Source organism: Camarhynchus parvulus, chromosome 1 (genome assembly GCF_901933205.1).
Source record: "Camarhynchus parvulus chromosome 1, STF_HiC, whole genome shotgun sequence".
Taxonomy (NCBI): Eukaryota; Metazoa; Chordata; class Aves; order Passeriformes; family Thraupidae; genus Camarhynchus; species Camarhynchus parvulus.
This window is the reverse complement of record NC_044571.1, coordinates 56300435-56316401: the sequence shown is the minus strand read 5'-3', so window position 1 is coordinate 56316401 and position 15967 is coordinate 56300435. Positions and strand designations below refer to the sequence as shown.

General features: G+C 34.9%; 1 protein-coding gene across 3 annotated transcripts in view; it reads right to left on the bottom strand.

The window, feature by feature from the left end:
* DIAPH3 (diaphanous related formin 3) overlaps positions 1-15967 on the bottom strand; it is a 201959-nt gene that overhangs the window by 101447 nt on the left and 84545 nt on the right. For all 3 annotated transcript variants that reach the window (XM_030958150.1, XM_030958160.1, XM_030958168.1), the window contains 3 exons: positions 14592-14687; positions 13547-13641; positions 7141-7242 (listed from right to left, as the gene is read on the bottom strand). In XM_030958150.1, coding sequence (XP_030814010.1) covers positions 7141-7242; positions 13547-13641; positions 14592-14687 — 293 coding nt within the window. The remainder of the gene's footprint in view (positions 1-7140; positions 7243-13546; positions 13642-14591; positions 14688-15967) is intronic.

Genomic DNA, 15967 nt, shown 5'->3' with positions numbered 1-15967 from the left:
TTCTCTTGTCTTGTGGATGACAGTGCACTGATTCACAGTGCAAAAAATCCCTGGTACTGTTTTGGATTGCATTATGTTCAACAAAGATGGCCCAGCAAGGTCAGTGAGCATATCTCAGAATTGCCAAAGGGGGCTACAACACAGCTGTCAAAATAAGCTGAGCTTACAATCTTCAGGCTGAAATTCACAGGAAGGTAAGTTCTGTGAAAAGAAAGTAGTCCTTTTCTTTTGTCTTATCCAAAAAATATAATTAGATGTACTGACATCTTGATCAGCATGAAATACAGACAGCTTTTGTTTCTCCAAGTTGAAACCAGACAGTGATATTTTCCCAAAAAGGAAACTTCCAAGAAGGGGAGGGTCCAAGTTTCCAAAATTCTTCTATTTTTAGCTGGCCTAACAGATGTCTGAAAGGCTATTTTCATTAAAAGACACATATGGAGCAGATGCTATTAGACTGAAAAGGTTTCCTCATGGGAAACCAAGTCAAGAGCTTAATATAGGTAAAAATCCTCTGCAAAACCTCTAATTCATACAGGTAGAAAAAATAAACAAACACCAGAAGTCAAGGGCAGATGTCACTGAGGAATTTAAAACCAAATCTTATAGTATCAAAACAAATGGAAAAAAGTTTCTGAAAGTAAATCAGATGTAACTATTCCACTTCGAAAAATCTGGTAAGCCTGACTTTAAAATAAATGCTTCATTTTCTGTCTGGCTACTACTAGGAATCCAGCTCCTAATGAAAGTCTACTATAAGGAATATCCCAAAACAGAGGTTATGAAGACACATGACCAAGGTCTGGATGAGAATGTCTCAAAATCATGACAGCAAGTTTAGTACTTCTCATCATACTTGAACCATCATAACAATTCCCACATAAAAGTGGAATTTGATGTTACATAGCTAGCAGCTGATTCTGATGTCTTTGATGTGACAGGCATGACCCACTTCAAAAAAGTTCAGGCCTCCAACCATTTGTATCATCTTCTCTATTGACCCAACAAGGTGTGTCCCAGTTAATTTTCTCAGAAGGAAGATATGTGTCTATGATCATGACAGTACTGCTAAGGAAAAAAACATTCCACTGTAGAGTTTCTGTAGCCCTGTCAATAGCGAATTCAGTAATGACTGGGGAATTTTTATCCATATGGTTATTTAGTGTATTTGGAACCACCATTAATCTGTGGCAAAAACAGTCTGACATGTCACATAAGTGAATGCTGCAGCAGACAGTTTGCATGATTTGTAGAAAGTTTCTCAGTTCTACAAAATGATCAAAGGGAAAGCAAATCCTACAGCACCTGGAGCTCGACTGAGCTCTAATATCTGAAGCTGGAAAGGTGAAAAATCTGCATATTAATTTCAGGCTCCAGGGATTTAATAAGTACTGATGAGCCTCAAGGTTCTTTCAGCACAGCTGCCCTACACTAGCCAATCATGTGGATACCTAACTCAATTTAGGTGGCTAAATTCCAAGAAATCCTTGAATTTGCTGAGTTAAAATGGCAGGATCATGGTCCTTACTAAACACAGAAGTGTCTTCCTTATGATAAGTAATGCATGACACGATCATTAGAGGGTTGCTTACACTTCTAGTGAAGAAAAACATCAAATTGGATCCAGGACAGGCTCTTGACAGAATGTGCAAAGTGAATGGCTGGAAGCAAAAGATGGGGACCCTTCAGAGAAATAACATTCCTGCTCTGAAGCTGTAGCAATATCTGCCAAGAAGAAAACTGAGATAGCCTGTGTGTGGGCTAGAACAAATAACAAGCACCCACTTAGCCATCTGAATTATTATCAGGCAGTAAGACAATTTTTTTAAAATTGTTCTTTAGATTAACTACACAAAATGGTCTTACCAGAACTAAACAGAGATAAGAGTTAAGATCTGCTTCTACTGAAGCATTTACAGGAGCACTCATCTGTAATATGGCATCACAAAGGAATTAATACAAGCCAATCCAATGGCAATTGCAAGCAGTCAGACTATTGTAGATCATTCATGATGGCCATTTTCAAAAAGTATTTCTGGAGCTTTGCTCTCCACCCTAACCTAGGTTCAAGGTTTGAAAAACATCAACATTACAGGAGTTAAGAATGTTCTCCTTCGCAACAGCGTAGGTAACTTGACTGCAATTTGTTATAAAGATTTTTCAACTCTCACAGATGGCATATAATAGAAAGTTAATTTTTGGCAACACTCCTGGAAAAGCTGGAAACACTGACAGAGAACACTGACAAGGCAGAGCAGCAGATACACATGACATCTAGAAGACACAGAAGACAAGGTTTGCAGATAGAAATTAACACAATCAAAGTATCTCACAGCCCAGATGCACGTCAGCACTTCAGAATTTTAAACAGACTGAAATGTCAGTAGGTATAACTCTGTCCAAGCATCAAGTCTTATGAAAGGCAGAGTACGCTTCTGCAGAAACAGCGATAGTATGATATTTTCCAGACAACAGTGAAAAAACATTAATACATTTTGAGTTATCCTCAATGAGAACATACAGGTGAAACTATCAGCTGAATATGGAATTGATCAATTTAAGTGTCTGCTGAATTATTTAAGACAAACTAGCCTTCATCAGGCCTCACTCTAATCTCCAATTTACTCTAGTGAAATCTTTTCCTTTGGTACGAACTCATTAAAAACACATCCATCAGTGAACAAGCTGTGAAGCCACATGAGGATTGCTTGCCAAATTCTATTTGGGTTAGCTGTCAGTGAATTTCACAAGGTCTGAACATTAATTATTTCTGAAACAATATTTTGTAATTCCCTCAATTTTATCTTTGAGCAAATATAAGTGATCAAGGAAAAATCTGTTTCCTTTTTTTTCACTACCAGACAATATGGGAACATCTTTCTGAATGTCTGAGATTACAAGAAAAGAAAGACAGCAGGAGCTATCACATGTGGCTCTTGAGACAGTATTCTCATATGTAAGAATGCTAGTACACTTGCATACACCTGAGGTCAAATGTCTACTAATAGCATTCTGTCAAGCATCAGAAACCTTTTACATTAGAAGTGTTTATAAACAACATCAAAACTTTGATTTCTTAAATGGAATTGCATTTATAGATTTAAAACCACATAATAATTTAATGTGGTCCAGGACCATTTTATACCACTAAGGATTACAGGCACTGATGAGGCTACATAAAATCCTAGAATTTTTTTGTGTTGGAAGGAATCTTAAAAATCATCTAGTTCCAACTCCCCTGCCATGGGTAGGGACACTTTCTACCAGACCAGGTTGCTCTGAGCCTCATTCAACCTAGCTTTGAAAATTTCCAGGGATGGGACATCCACATTCACTGGGCAACCTGTTCCTGTTGTCTCATGCTGGAATTTACCACTGGATTCAGCTATATGCATACAGCATTATCAATTCAGAACTACTTTTTTGAATGGTTCCTAGTGCAACAAACAGTTAAAATATGTTGGCATGAGTAGGCCTGAAGCCTTAGCACTGCTGTGTGGACAAGAAAGGGAGGAGAGGCAGATGTGTGGTGCTGTAAAGTTGGGGAACTGCAGTAACAGAACACTGAGGGGAGGGGAAGTGCAGCAAAGATCTGGAGCCATCTGATATGGGACTAAACATTGCCATGCACCTCTGTGCCTTGATAAAAGCCCTGAAATGTCAGACCTAGATGCACAGGGATCCCTGATAAACAGCATCAAAACTGTAACTGTGATTTCTTAAATGGAATTGCATTTATGGATATCAAACCATATAATAAATTTGAAATGGTCTAGGACTATTTTACACCACAAAGAATTACAGCCACTGTAAATAAACAAGTGTACTTCAAACCATAGAATGGAATTCTATGAGAATTCAGAACATTCAAGTTCTGAACAGCTGGAAGATGTTTGTGCCCAACTTCCTTACAAATAAGATATTAACCACTGGTATGGTAATAGTTCAGTAAAAATCCATTAAACAGATTACTGCACTCAAAGTATCAGTCATGATCAATAAATCTAACTAGTAGTTATTATATCAACTTCTCTGAAAATAAATTTGATTAACATTTTACTAAATTATCTACTCCTTAAACATTTCTTTGACATGATGACAGACACTACACCAAAAATCAGGAAAAAATACTATCTAAAACAATACCTTTTTCTTAGTAGGAAAGACTTACCTGCAAAACAAATCAACAATGCTAAAAGTCCTAAAGCAACAAAATATTTATACTGTCCATTGAAGAAAGAACCACATAAAAAAAATAAAAACCTCCAAAATACAACCTCTCTCAACAGTTACCAAGATGAACATCTAGATGAAACCTCATTCATCTCCAGTGGCTTTCATATTGCACAAAGATAATCTTCACTATTATCAAGTTTTATTCAAGATTCAGCATGGTGCTAGTAAAGACAAGGTTGTGAGTTTGATCCCTGTAAGGGCTATGCCCTTAAGAGCTGGACTCAATGATCCTTGTGGATCCCTTCCAACTGAGAACATTCGTGATTCTGTGGTAATCAATGAAATTACCAAGAAAATAATATGAAGGTTAAGGATGTTTTTAAGAAGTTTTAGAGGAAGTTGATTGCAGTAAGTAAAACCAAGTACAAAACAAGAACTATGGTAAAACAAGATGCAATTGAGTATTTATGTTTCATCAAGCACAAGCTTGATGAAAACCTCATCATGAATTTGAAATACCTCATGAATTTGAGCAAGAAAATACAACATTCAATATAACATCAAGGTAAGGTAACAATAGTAAACTAAATTTTTAGTAAGATGAACAGAATTAATGTAATTGTCATGAAATAGTTAATGAATCTGTACAAGCCCCTCCCTGTCCCTGTCCCCCTCCCACCCCCAAAAAAACCCTACAACTTTAAACCAAAAACAAAGCTCCACAGTCATACATGATAATATCTGTGCTCTGAGACATTGGCCTGGAGTAAGTGAAAGAAAGAACCTAGTGGAAAATAAAGTAGTTTATCTAAAGAAAACCCAAAGTCTGGAAGAGAAGATAAGGGCCATAAAGGATTTATTTTATATTTACTGCTGAATGAACAGAAAATATAACAATGATAAATAACTTAAAAAAGAGAAGGCAGAAATCACAAAAGCAACTCCTAGGGTCAATTCAAAGAAAACAAATCCTCACAACCATAAGACAAAACCCCAAACAAAACCCCAAAACCACAAGCAACACTCACAAAGGGAACCTGAACTGTTTAGAATTATGATCTCAAGGTCTTTAAGCCAACAACAAAATTTAATTAATTTTCTTGAAACATACAATACTGTAACAGTCACTGCCAGCCAATATCTCACTAAGTGTCTCTCTGTTTCAGAGTATCAAATCTTGACTTTCAACTCAAAGCCTGAAAGATAATGGGTTTCCATGATGAAAAAAAAATTTATCACACAAGTAGTAATTAGCCATTTATTCACTATTTAGATTCTTCCTTAGGAGTCAAATAGTTCAATTGTTCCTTTAATCACAGTTTCAGAGAAAATTAACATGGAATCTCCTAATTCTCTAAAAAAACATAACTATAAAACACTACTTATCTAAAAGACTTCAAGCCTTGCATTGTGTATTCAAGTTTGATTCTCCCCATTTAAAACAGACAGCAAAAATTAAGGCATAAACCAATATTTTTAAGGAAAAATAAACAAAACCAACAAAACCAGTAATAATGTGAAGATTCACATTAGCATCAACAGTGGCCTCCTAAGAAATGAGAAGAATTTCTCAGCCCACTCCGCGGACAACAATAACAGAAAAGATCCAGGAGAGCCAGATGGAGCTTGAAGAACTTTGATGAAAAGAAAATGGATAGGATTCTATATTCAGAGTAAAAAAAGTGACTTATTCAAATTTTCTCCCATTGGAACAGAAATGCAAAATGTTCCATGTAATAAACATTGTCGCTTGTTCCCTCAAAGCCACTCTATTACATGCATAGAAGCTGTGACATGACAGAAACTATTCCTGATGATGGGGTTTGGTCTTGTTTGTGGACTTTGTTTTTCAATGTTTTGCATAGAAAACCAGGAAAAGCAAGGACTTGCACTTTTCAGTCAGTGGGAATCTGGTTGTTCCTTCAGTAAATAATCTCCAGAAATTTTTGAGATATGAGAACTCTTATCATTTTGTCCATTTATTTTATTTTTCTGAGTTATCACATTGCCTCAACTTTTAGAGACAAATTTATGAGAAAAGTTGGGCCAGATGCAGCAAAGCTCTACCTACACTGTTACTGGTCTAGCTCTTCTCATCAACTGACAGGTCCATCTAACTGAGTAAGTAATATTCCCTCATGGGAAATTCCCTCAGATAAGATAATCTTAGCAATAACCACCTTAGGTTTAAACTCCAGGAATGGTCAAGAAAAATCAAAGCCTTGTACAGATTTATGCACCAGAAAACTACATAGCATTACTCTGGATGAAGTAATTACCAACTACGAATTATGAGCTATAGAGAAATTAGATGTAAACTGTATTTCCACAAAAAGCATCAACTGCCAGCTCTGAAGTAGCATTTTCTTTTTTTCACTTCCAGTCTTCCTTTGTGAATTCAACCTGGAAGATATTACAAACATATCTTTCCAGAGGGAAGGGAGAAAGTGATTAGGGATACTCTTTACAGAACATGGTATAAAACACAGGCGGCACGAGGCAGAATAGGCCAACATGATCGCTATGACATTATTTTCTTCTAATTTATAGGGAGAAAAGAAAGAAAAACGTAAGTGTAGAAAACCTCAGTAAAAAAAAGTTAAGATTTTTTCAATGCAAACAAAAGTAAGGCCAAACTATTTTTGCTATGAAAATTTGCCACAGAAAATAACAAAGTTTTTATGGTTTTGGTTTGGTTTCTTTTGCAAATGTAAAAAACTTGTTTAAACAAAGAGAATCCAAAATCATTCCAGAAGCAATATTTCAACAATCAGGCCTTTCACCTCCATGGATATGTCCAACAAAAGTCCAATTGAATGGCAGCACCTGTAATCTTCTACCAGTCTGGAACCCCTCCACTTTTAGGAAGAAGCCACTGTTTTGGTTTTTTTCTATACTATTATATTAACACTGTATTTCCAGAAAGGACAAAAAAACAACTAGTGATAATAAAACAGAACTCACCACAACACCAAACTGCTCTGGCTCAGACAAATTGTTATACTCGTTCTTGAACTTGGACAATGCATTCAATTGCTCTTGTTCAGGGAGGTGTTTTATTAAATTCTATAAAGGAAAATAAAATAGGCTTAAAAATCTCAGATTCAATGTTGCTTCTATTATTGTAAACAAACAGATTTACACATGCATTACTGCCACACACTCCAAAGACAACTCTCTTTCCTGAAGACAGCAGAATGTACATAGCAACACAGAAATTAAAGTAACTGAGAGTGTAAAAGATAAGTGATGCTATACTGCCAGCAATACTGCAATACTGACACTGATTCTACACTCATCCATAGTATTCTTTTTAAAACTGTTTTTAAAGAAGGAATGTGCTTGATAGGCATGATGGAAACAGAACACTTCAAAGCAAACAAAACAGGAACTTCAAGTATAACATAACCATCAAAAGGCTGGCAAGAATTACCAATGTTAGATGAAAAGTACTTTGCAAAAGAATAATTAATTTTCTAGCATTTCAAAACAAAAGTTTAAACCCATTACACTTACTTACTTACTTACACTACTACTTAGCGTGAAAACTTGCTAGAAGTAGTAAATCAGAGGTAAGATTCAGCTTCAGCTGAATTCAGAAGTCAGTATGGGGAGGTTGGACACATATAAAGTGAACGTCTTACAGGTAAGGGAATCAAACATTTCACCTTCATCTGTTCCTCTGAAGAATCCTCTGACTCCCTGGAGTTTCCTGAACACTTAGACACGTATTATCTAGAAAAAGAGACATTTGGGCGCCTGAACCCCACTCTAATTAGCTTCTGCTAGGCTGGCTAAAAATGGCTTTTTGGATATTCTGGAAATAGAAAGCTTCTCACACCCTTAATTGTGGTATAAAATTTGAATCATTAGCTCAGTTCTGTCCCTTCCCAAGATGACTGCTGTAACTACCAGGCAATCGCCAGAGTCCCTGTGGCCTGCTGTGTCTCTCAGATATTGACTCTTGTGTTTCTGGTTACACATTGGTTAAGCTTCTGTCACAGTGAGAAAAACACAAGAGAGATTTTCCTTTCTTAAAACACTCTTTGGTCTACTGGTAAGCTCACTCTCCTGAACTGAAGATTCAATCCTTTTAACACTGAAGCCAGTCCAGGATACACAGCCACCCCACTACCTATTACCATATTTCAAGAAAGAAACAAGACCAACTCCACCACTTCCCCATTAGCTGATGGAAAAGGCAGACATTTTGGTTGCCAGCATTTGTTTTATTACCTCTCAAGTTAATAGCTTTGGTGATATACAATGAGCAAAAAAGAATTTGTTTCAGTTACTGAGCTGAATCTCCATTTGAAAGTCTTAAAAAACCCTAATTTTACCCACTAAAGATCCTAATTCCTTCTTAAACAGGAAATTTAGCCAGTTAAGATATAAAAATTACCTCTCTGTGCCAGGTAGATAAAAAGTCATACCTGTGCTTTGCTTAACACACTTCTTTAGTTTAAGAACAAATTTTACTCTTTTCAGTAGTAGCAGAAAAATATCCCTAAATCAGTAGACTGATTCAACAGAATGTCCACGCTCAAATAAGGATTTTGATAAGACAAAACTATTAAAAACGCATGAACAACAATGCTTAAAACAATAATGTAAACTTAAATTTTAGGAGCTTGATTTAGATATGATCAAACTGAATTTTAGTGAAACAGCAGTCATATATATCCTTACTATTCTCACATTTGGAAAATATTTTTGTAAAAAAACTACACTTATTAACTATGGATGAAGATGTCTGGCAATAAATCAGAGCAAAAATGAAAGGGTGCAAAGTGTAAAAAGATACATTTTAAATTAGAAATTCATAACACACCTATTTCTTTTTTTGATATCCAACATTCAAACAGCTCTAAATAAAATACAATTCCTTAATATTTACTGAAATTAAAATGTTATTCTTTGATGCAGAAATAGTTTTCATATGAAGAAAAATTGCCCACAAAACTTTCAAAAACCAAAAACAGTCAAGTGTTAGATGAATATTTTCAATGTTGAGCATCAGAATATTTAAAAAAAAAAGCAACCAAAACAGAAGGAGCAGCTGATATCAAAGCAGCTTTTATGGTGTTCAGATAAAGCTTTTGAGCAGCTACAGATGAACACACATTTTGAATATCAAACAAGGAATAAGCAGGAGAAAGAATTTTGACTAAGTCACGGGAAATATTGCAATAATTAGTCAATGAGTTTTTGGATTACAACATGGCTTTTGGAGTTTTTACATTTTGAAGTGCTAGATTTAATTTCTAACTGAAGCGGGGAATGGAGACGGATGGAGAGAAAATACATTTTATTTCTTAAGCATAACAAGAGTTGGATTAAGAGCAAATTTCCAACTTCAGAAACAGTGATTATTAGGACTCACTGAAAAAAACAGTTACAACTAAACAAAAAAAAAAATCTGCTGAAAGCAAGAAATTTCTGAAAAGGAGAAGTACCATACTGTCTAAGGTAACTTATATGAATGAAGAAAATTAGCCATATATGGTTGTAAACCTATATACTCTTTCCCTCTTCTCAGAATGATGAAATACATGGAGCACATTTTCATAGCATGGTCATAATACATACTTGAAAAGGATGTGGACAGTAGAAATAGAGACATACAGCTGGATACTTAAAGTTATTTATTAACCTAAGTATATACAAAGGTGCATACCAATTTTTTGCAGCAATGGCGCACATTGTTTTACCACTTTCAAAGAAAGATGGGTGTCTTAAGTCCTTTTTCAAGTTCAAACTTAGTCCGTTTTTCAAAGTTATTATACGGTTGTTTTACCCAGAAATTAGCAATTTGGATATCATTTGATAGATATTATTACATCCAAACTTGGAAACTAAATTTGAAGCCTAGAGTTTTACTGAATTTTCCACTTGATTTAGGTCTTAAAGGGATTAATCACTTGGCAAAAAAATGCAGTCTATATTCTTGAGCGATTTATATGACTGTGTTCATACAGGATATTGTGCACATGATCACTTGTATTCCATTCGACTGACTTTTACACAATCACAGCAGCTGCTAATATCACTGTACTCTTGTAGGATATAATTTCTCACTTTTGGCTCATCATCTTCTCTTACCCTTTTCTTAAATAAAATTGTTCACTCCCCTCCAAAAGCAAACAGGAAAGGGCTCAACCACTGTCAAAACCTCTTTGGACTCAATTTTGATGCCAACTGCATAAAGAGGTTAGCGTATACATTGACTTTGAACATAATTTACTGCCAATACCAATTAATAGAGCCACATGATTATCAGCATAGTGTCAAAAAGCTATATCCTATTATATTTTTAGCCATGCCTACTGCAAAGCTCCAGGGGGGTTAGGGTGTGCTAGATGTTCTAAACATACTGAAAATTAGGCATTCTTTATCCCAAGACATATACAATTATAATGAAAATAATAGTCCACAGAAGAAATTAAAAATAATGATACAAAAGCAAAAAAATTATCCATGAAAATTAATTTTCTCTTATTAGATTACTGCATCTTAACATAGAAGTATGCCATTAATTAACTACCCATTAATGGTTTGATGATTTTCTTTACTGGAGTCTAAATGCAAAAATAAATTTTGCCTTCTTTAGATAACACACATAGAAATTATCAAAATAACAGTTTTTTATATTTTTGATATACAGTAATTATTTATACAGGTTGCTTCATTTAATTGTTGAGGACTTAATTTTTCTAACAAGCTAAGTGTCAACTGTTGAAAAACAGTGCTAAGATCAAATAGCATGAGAGAGTCTCAGAGCAAGGATGAACTACCTGAGATAGAGTTTAAGTTGAACATAACAGCAGAGCATATTCCATCTCTCAGTTTTTCATGCTACCATAGAGAATTTCCACTGTTATATCAAATAAAATAAAATAAAGATAGACATCATGCTGCTGTTGAGCATGAAGAAAACCTTGAAAAAGTGATCTAAGTGCAAATTAGACTAAAAAAACATTTTAGAAGTGTAAACTGTGTTCACCCTAATAATCTTAAAGTGATAGTTTTAGTGCCAATATTAACTGCATCATTGAACAAAAGAATGAGAATTATACAATGACTATATATACACTGCCACTGGAGATCATGGTTCATGCTTGCTCCTTCAAATATTTAAGAGAAATATCTCATTCTTCAATGAAGAAGGGAAAGTGAAGTCCAAATAGCTGAAGAGAGATTAGACATCTTTGAAATCCAAGTCACAGGCAGTGAGGGCAAAACTGCATGCAGGAAGAAGAAGGGCATGCTGAGCATTGCACAGCCTCCTGTGCGATAAGACAAGATGTTATTTTGATATTCCGATATGGTGGAAATTCATTTTGCAGGAAAACCACAGAAATGCAGATTTGTCTTGTTTTGACAACTGAATACAAGTTCCTATGTGTTGCAGGAGAAGACACGCCTGAATTTCAGTGAGCCTTAATGTAACAAATAATTTTATGACCCTGATATGTGTACTTGTTTAAACTAATCAACATTCCTGCAAATAGATTATGTTTCTAAAAAAAACAATCTACCTTCCCCTTTCTTTTGTGTTTCAGCAGGGACTGGTACCCATGTCTGTAACATACTTTGAAGTATGCTGAAGAGATTAGCTATCTAAAACCTACAACACATTACTAGTAAACAGACAGTAATTATCAATTATTGATATATTATGTTTTGACATTTATGAGCCATAACAGAAATAATTTGAAGTTCATCACAGTATGCCAGAGTCCTGTACAAAACACAGATAGTTTTTCTAAAGACAGACGTTTTCAAATTTACTGATGCCCATCAAGACCACTCGAGAATATGGCACATGACAGGCAAGGACAGACTGAGAGAATTCACTTTGTTGAACTCTGGGAAAGCCTCATGGGCCCTTAATGTGCGCGGATATCCAACTAAATGGGACAAAGAAGGTGTAATTATGCTCTTCTTGGAGCTGTGCAATAGAAGACAAAGGTCACAAGTTATCACAATTAAGATTACAGTTAGATAAAAAAGAAACTTTTTCTACTACAAGTGTTCAACACTGAAAAAGGTTTCCAGAAAAGCCTGTGGGGTCTCCAGACTTGGAGATACTAAAAATTTGGTGGAAAAGGACCTAGTGATGATCAAAGTGCTCTAGCTGACCTGGCTTTGAGAGCCTTGGCTCAAATGACTTCAAGACACCCCTTCCAAATTATTTTTCCCATGGTTCTAAAACGATCCATTTGTGTTTATTTCATTAAATTCTTCAGCTTTTCAACCCTTAAATATCACTGTATATAGAAGAACTTCCAGTTTCTTTTGGCTCCACATAGAGTCATACTGACTTTGTGTTTTAAAAAAATAATATTGAAAGAGAAGACACTAGCTAAATAAACTCCATGGAAGAGAAGTGGTGAATGCTGTAAATGACCTAGGGCAAGATATTGGATTGTTACAGCTCTAACAAACAAAAAAAAACCCAAATCAAACAACCAAAATAGAGATTTGTGCAGGTAAGACAGAGCTAAAACAAAGCAAAGAATAATGTCGTAAGTAGGGAAGAAACAAAACATCATATGTACACAAGAAAAAGTCTCTATTTAGGTGTGGACGACATGGAAAATTGAGAATATAAATTCAGCTATGTCATACTTTAATCCCATCCAGCAACCAAGCCCCAAGCAGCCACTCACTCACTCTCCCCGCAGTGGGATAAGGAAGAGATTGAAAGGGTTAAAGTCAGAAAACTCACAGGATGAGATAAAACCGTGCACACAAGCAAAGCAAAGCAAGGAATTAATTCATTGGTACCCAGGGGCTGGGAGATGTTTACTGTCATCTTCAGGAGAACAGGGCTCCATCACATGTAATGGTGACTTGACAAACACCACCACTCCATCTCCCTTCTTTTTTCTCACTCACACTTTACATACTGTCCATGATGTCCTTTGGTCTGGAATGTCCCCTTAGTCATTTGGGGTCACCTGTCCTGGTTGTGTCCCCTCCCAACCTCCCATACACACCCAGCCAGCCCCCTTGCCAGTATGGCAGTACTAACAGAAAAGGCCTTGGCTCTGTGTAAGCCCTGCTCAGCAAAAACAAAAACATCTCTGTATTATCAACCCCATGTTCAGCACAAATGCAAACATAACCCCATATCAGCCACCATGAAGAGAATTAACTTAGTCCCAGCCAAAAACAACACAAGCTGCTTTCATAAAAATATTAGCATTACAAATGAAAAAAACAATCTATTATTCACAGAAAAAGAACATTCTTGCAGTTAATTAGTAGCCAAAAGTTTACATTAAAAGGTGTTTTTAGCTATGCATTTCTGTTTACTGAGAAGCTTCTCTTGAAATACTGGGATTTTAAGTGCTATTTTTGTTACCTGAATCATGGACTCTGAGAGCTGTGTTTCATCTATTTCCAATATCATCATTTTGATCTCTTCATAAGGCACTCGGAAAGATCCAAGGAAAATTGCTAAAACAGAGATTCCACAAATAATGAAGAAAGCAAGACAAGAACTATATTGCTTCTCTTTAAAAAAACAGCAGCAAAACAGGTCATAGCATATCCAGATTAACAAACACTATGCCAAATAATATAGGTAAGAGATAACAATTTTAAATGTATTTTTAATTACTGTTTTCTTTCAATTCCAGCCTCCTCCATATCCATTTGTTATATACAACATCCAGTATCACAGAAGACTTCCATAAGCAGTCAGAGACAAGTCTACTCAGTAGAAGAATCACTGCTATTACAGTATTTTGTGCTAAGGTGACAATTGTAATTTTTTTCAATAGTCTTGTCAGAGCTTTCTCTTAAAGAAGCACCATGACTAACCAAAACCAACCCACAGAAACAGAATATTTTGTTAAATGTTAACAAAAATAAGCACTCTTTATTTAGTCCCCATAATGAAGTTATTTCTTATTTAATCTCTGCTGGCAATTAGGAACCTATTCTTCCTAGAACTCCTCTCCATCAAAACTTTATTTTCTTTGTTTGTATATTATTCCATAATACTGAGTATCACCTAGTTTCTACAAAGTTCATGAGATGGGCAGACATGCTTCAGGTATTTTCATCCTTTTGTTGACAAGGCGTGGGGACATGCAGGGAAAGGGGGCATCCAGTATTCCTTGATGGATATATTGAAAATACAGATGGGATTAGATACATAGCTGTATGCTTGCACTTCCATACACACAGTCTTGAACAAGGAATAATCTTTAACTACGTCTCGGGTCTTTTTAAGTGTTTCAGATGTGAAATTCATATTTGTGCTTAAAAACAATATGCACATCTTTAAACACATTTTAAACAATAAGTGGTTATCAGATAACCACACAAGAGAGAATGGCATTTTAATGGAACATTTACACATTACTCTGAGGAGAAAAAAATAACCAACAGAATCTACTTACACAGATTCTGTGCAATCTTAGGATCCAAAACTTTTAATTCTTTGATGCGTTTCTTAATGGATTTCTTTTCTTCAAAATCTTCCTCCTCTCTTTTTACTGCAAAATTAATCACAAATACAATCATGGTTATTTCTTAATATTTAAAGGAAACATTCATGAATTCAGGAAGCATATTTGCTATCAAGCATAGTCAATTCACAGAGAAAAGATCATAAAACACGCAGACAAAAAATTGAGAGGTTTTGCATGTTTTCTTTGTATTTCAAAACTTTTGCTCTTCAGTCAAATTTGTCAGCTTGCTAGCCTTCTAGATTTATTTTTTTTAATATATATTTAATTGTACAAATTGAGTCATATTTAAAATATCATGCAATGTGCTCCAGTTACCCTGGCCAGGCTAGGATTATGAATTGGATTTTAACAATAACAAATGTTAAAAAAAATGGCAATATGTCTCAACACTGAGACATCTATCTATTTTTGTGATTGCTTTTGTCTAATTATATGCACCAAAATTATCAAAGATCACCAGCTTATTAAAAAATTAACATTAACTTAGAATATAGCTGAGTTGTTATATACCTATATAGCATATAGGTATATATATATCTATTTTCTTGCCCCCCTCAAAAAGATGTATTTTTAAATATATGATGTAATCACATTATTACAAAATACCACAAAGAAAAAGTGATTGTATAAACATAAAAACATATTAACATATTAACATTGCTGGAGATTTTGGCTTATTCTTTCTTTTAATAATTCATACAAATAGAAAATAATTAATACAAATAGGATCTCCCAAATACATTGTGTAAGCTGAATTTATTTCTCATTAGTCACACATTGTCATAAGAATTTAACTTAAAAAACCAACATAAGCTTGATAAAGTATTAGTAGGAATTATTATGCAAACAAACTAAAAAGCGAAAACCACACAAATCTTTCCTTAAATATGATCTGGTATTGTATTATTTTTCAATAATACATAATAAAAAATACTCTTTTTTTAACTTTTCCTTCTCCCTTCCCCCAGCACAAATCTTCACTGTCAAATGTTATTTACCAAATGCATTGCTACTGTTTAGCTAATTCTGTATATTATTTCACAAATGAGATTAGTTTCCTAGCTTTACAGTATGATTGTTCCAAATTAAGTTACACATGCTTCAAATATTTGAGAGAAGAAAATATGCTACAATAGCATAACACGCTACTGACTTCCAAAGGAGATAGGTATAGACGAGAAGTCCTGCCAAGGAGACATAGGATTACAATTTCTAGCTCAGTGATGATCCTTGACAAAAGTAGACATAAGCATGAATTATCAAGAGGATTTCCCTAAGCTGAAATTAATTCCAAAAATGGTAAG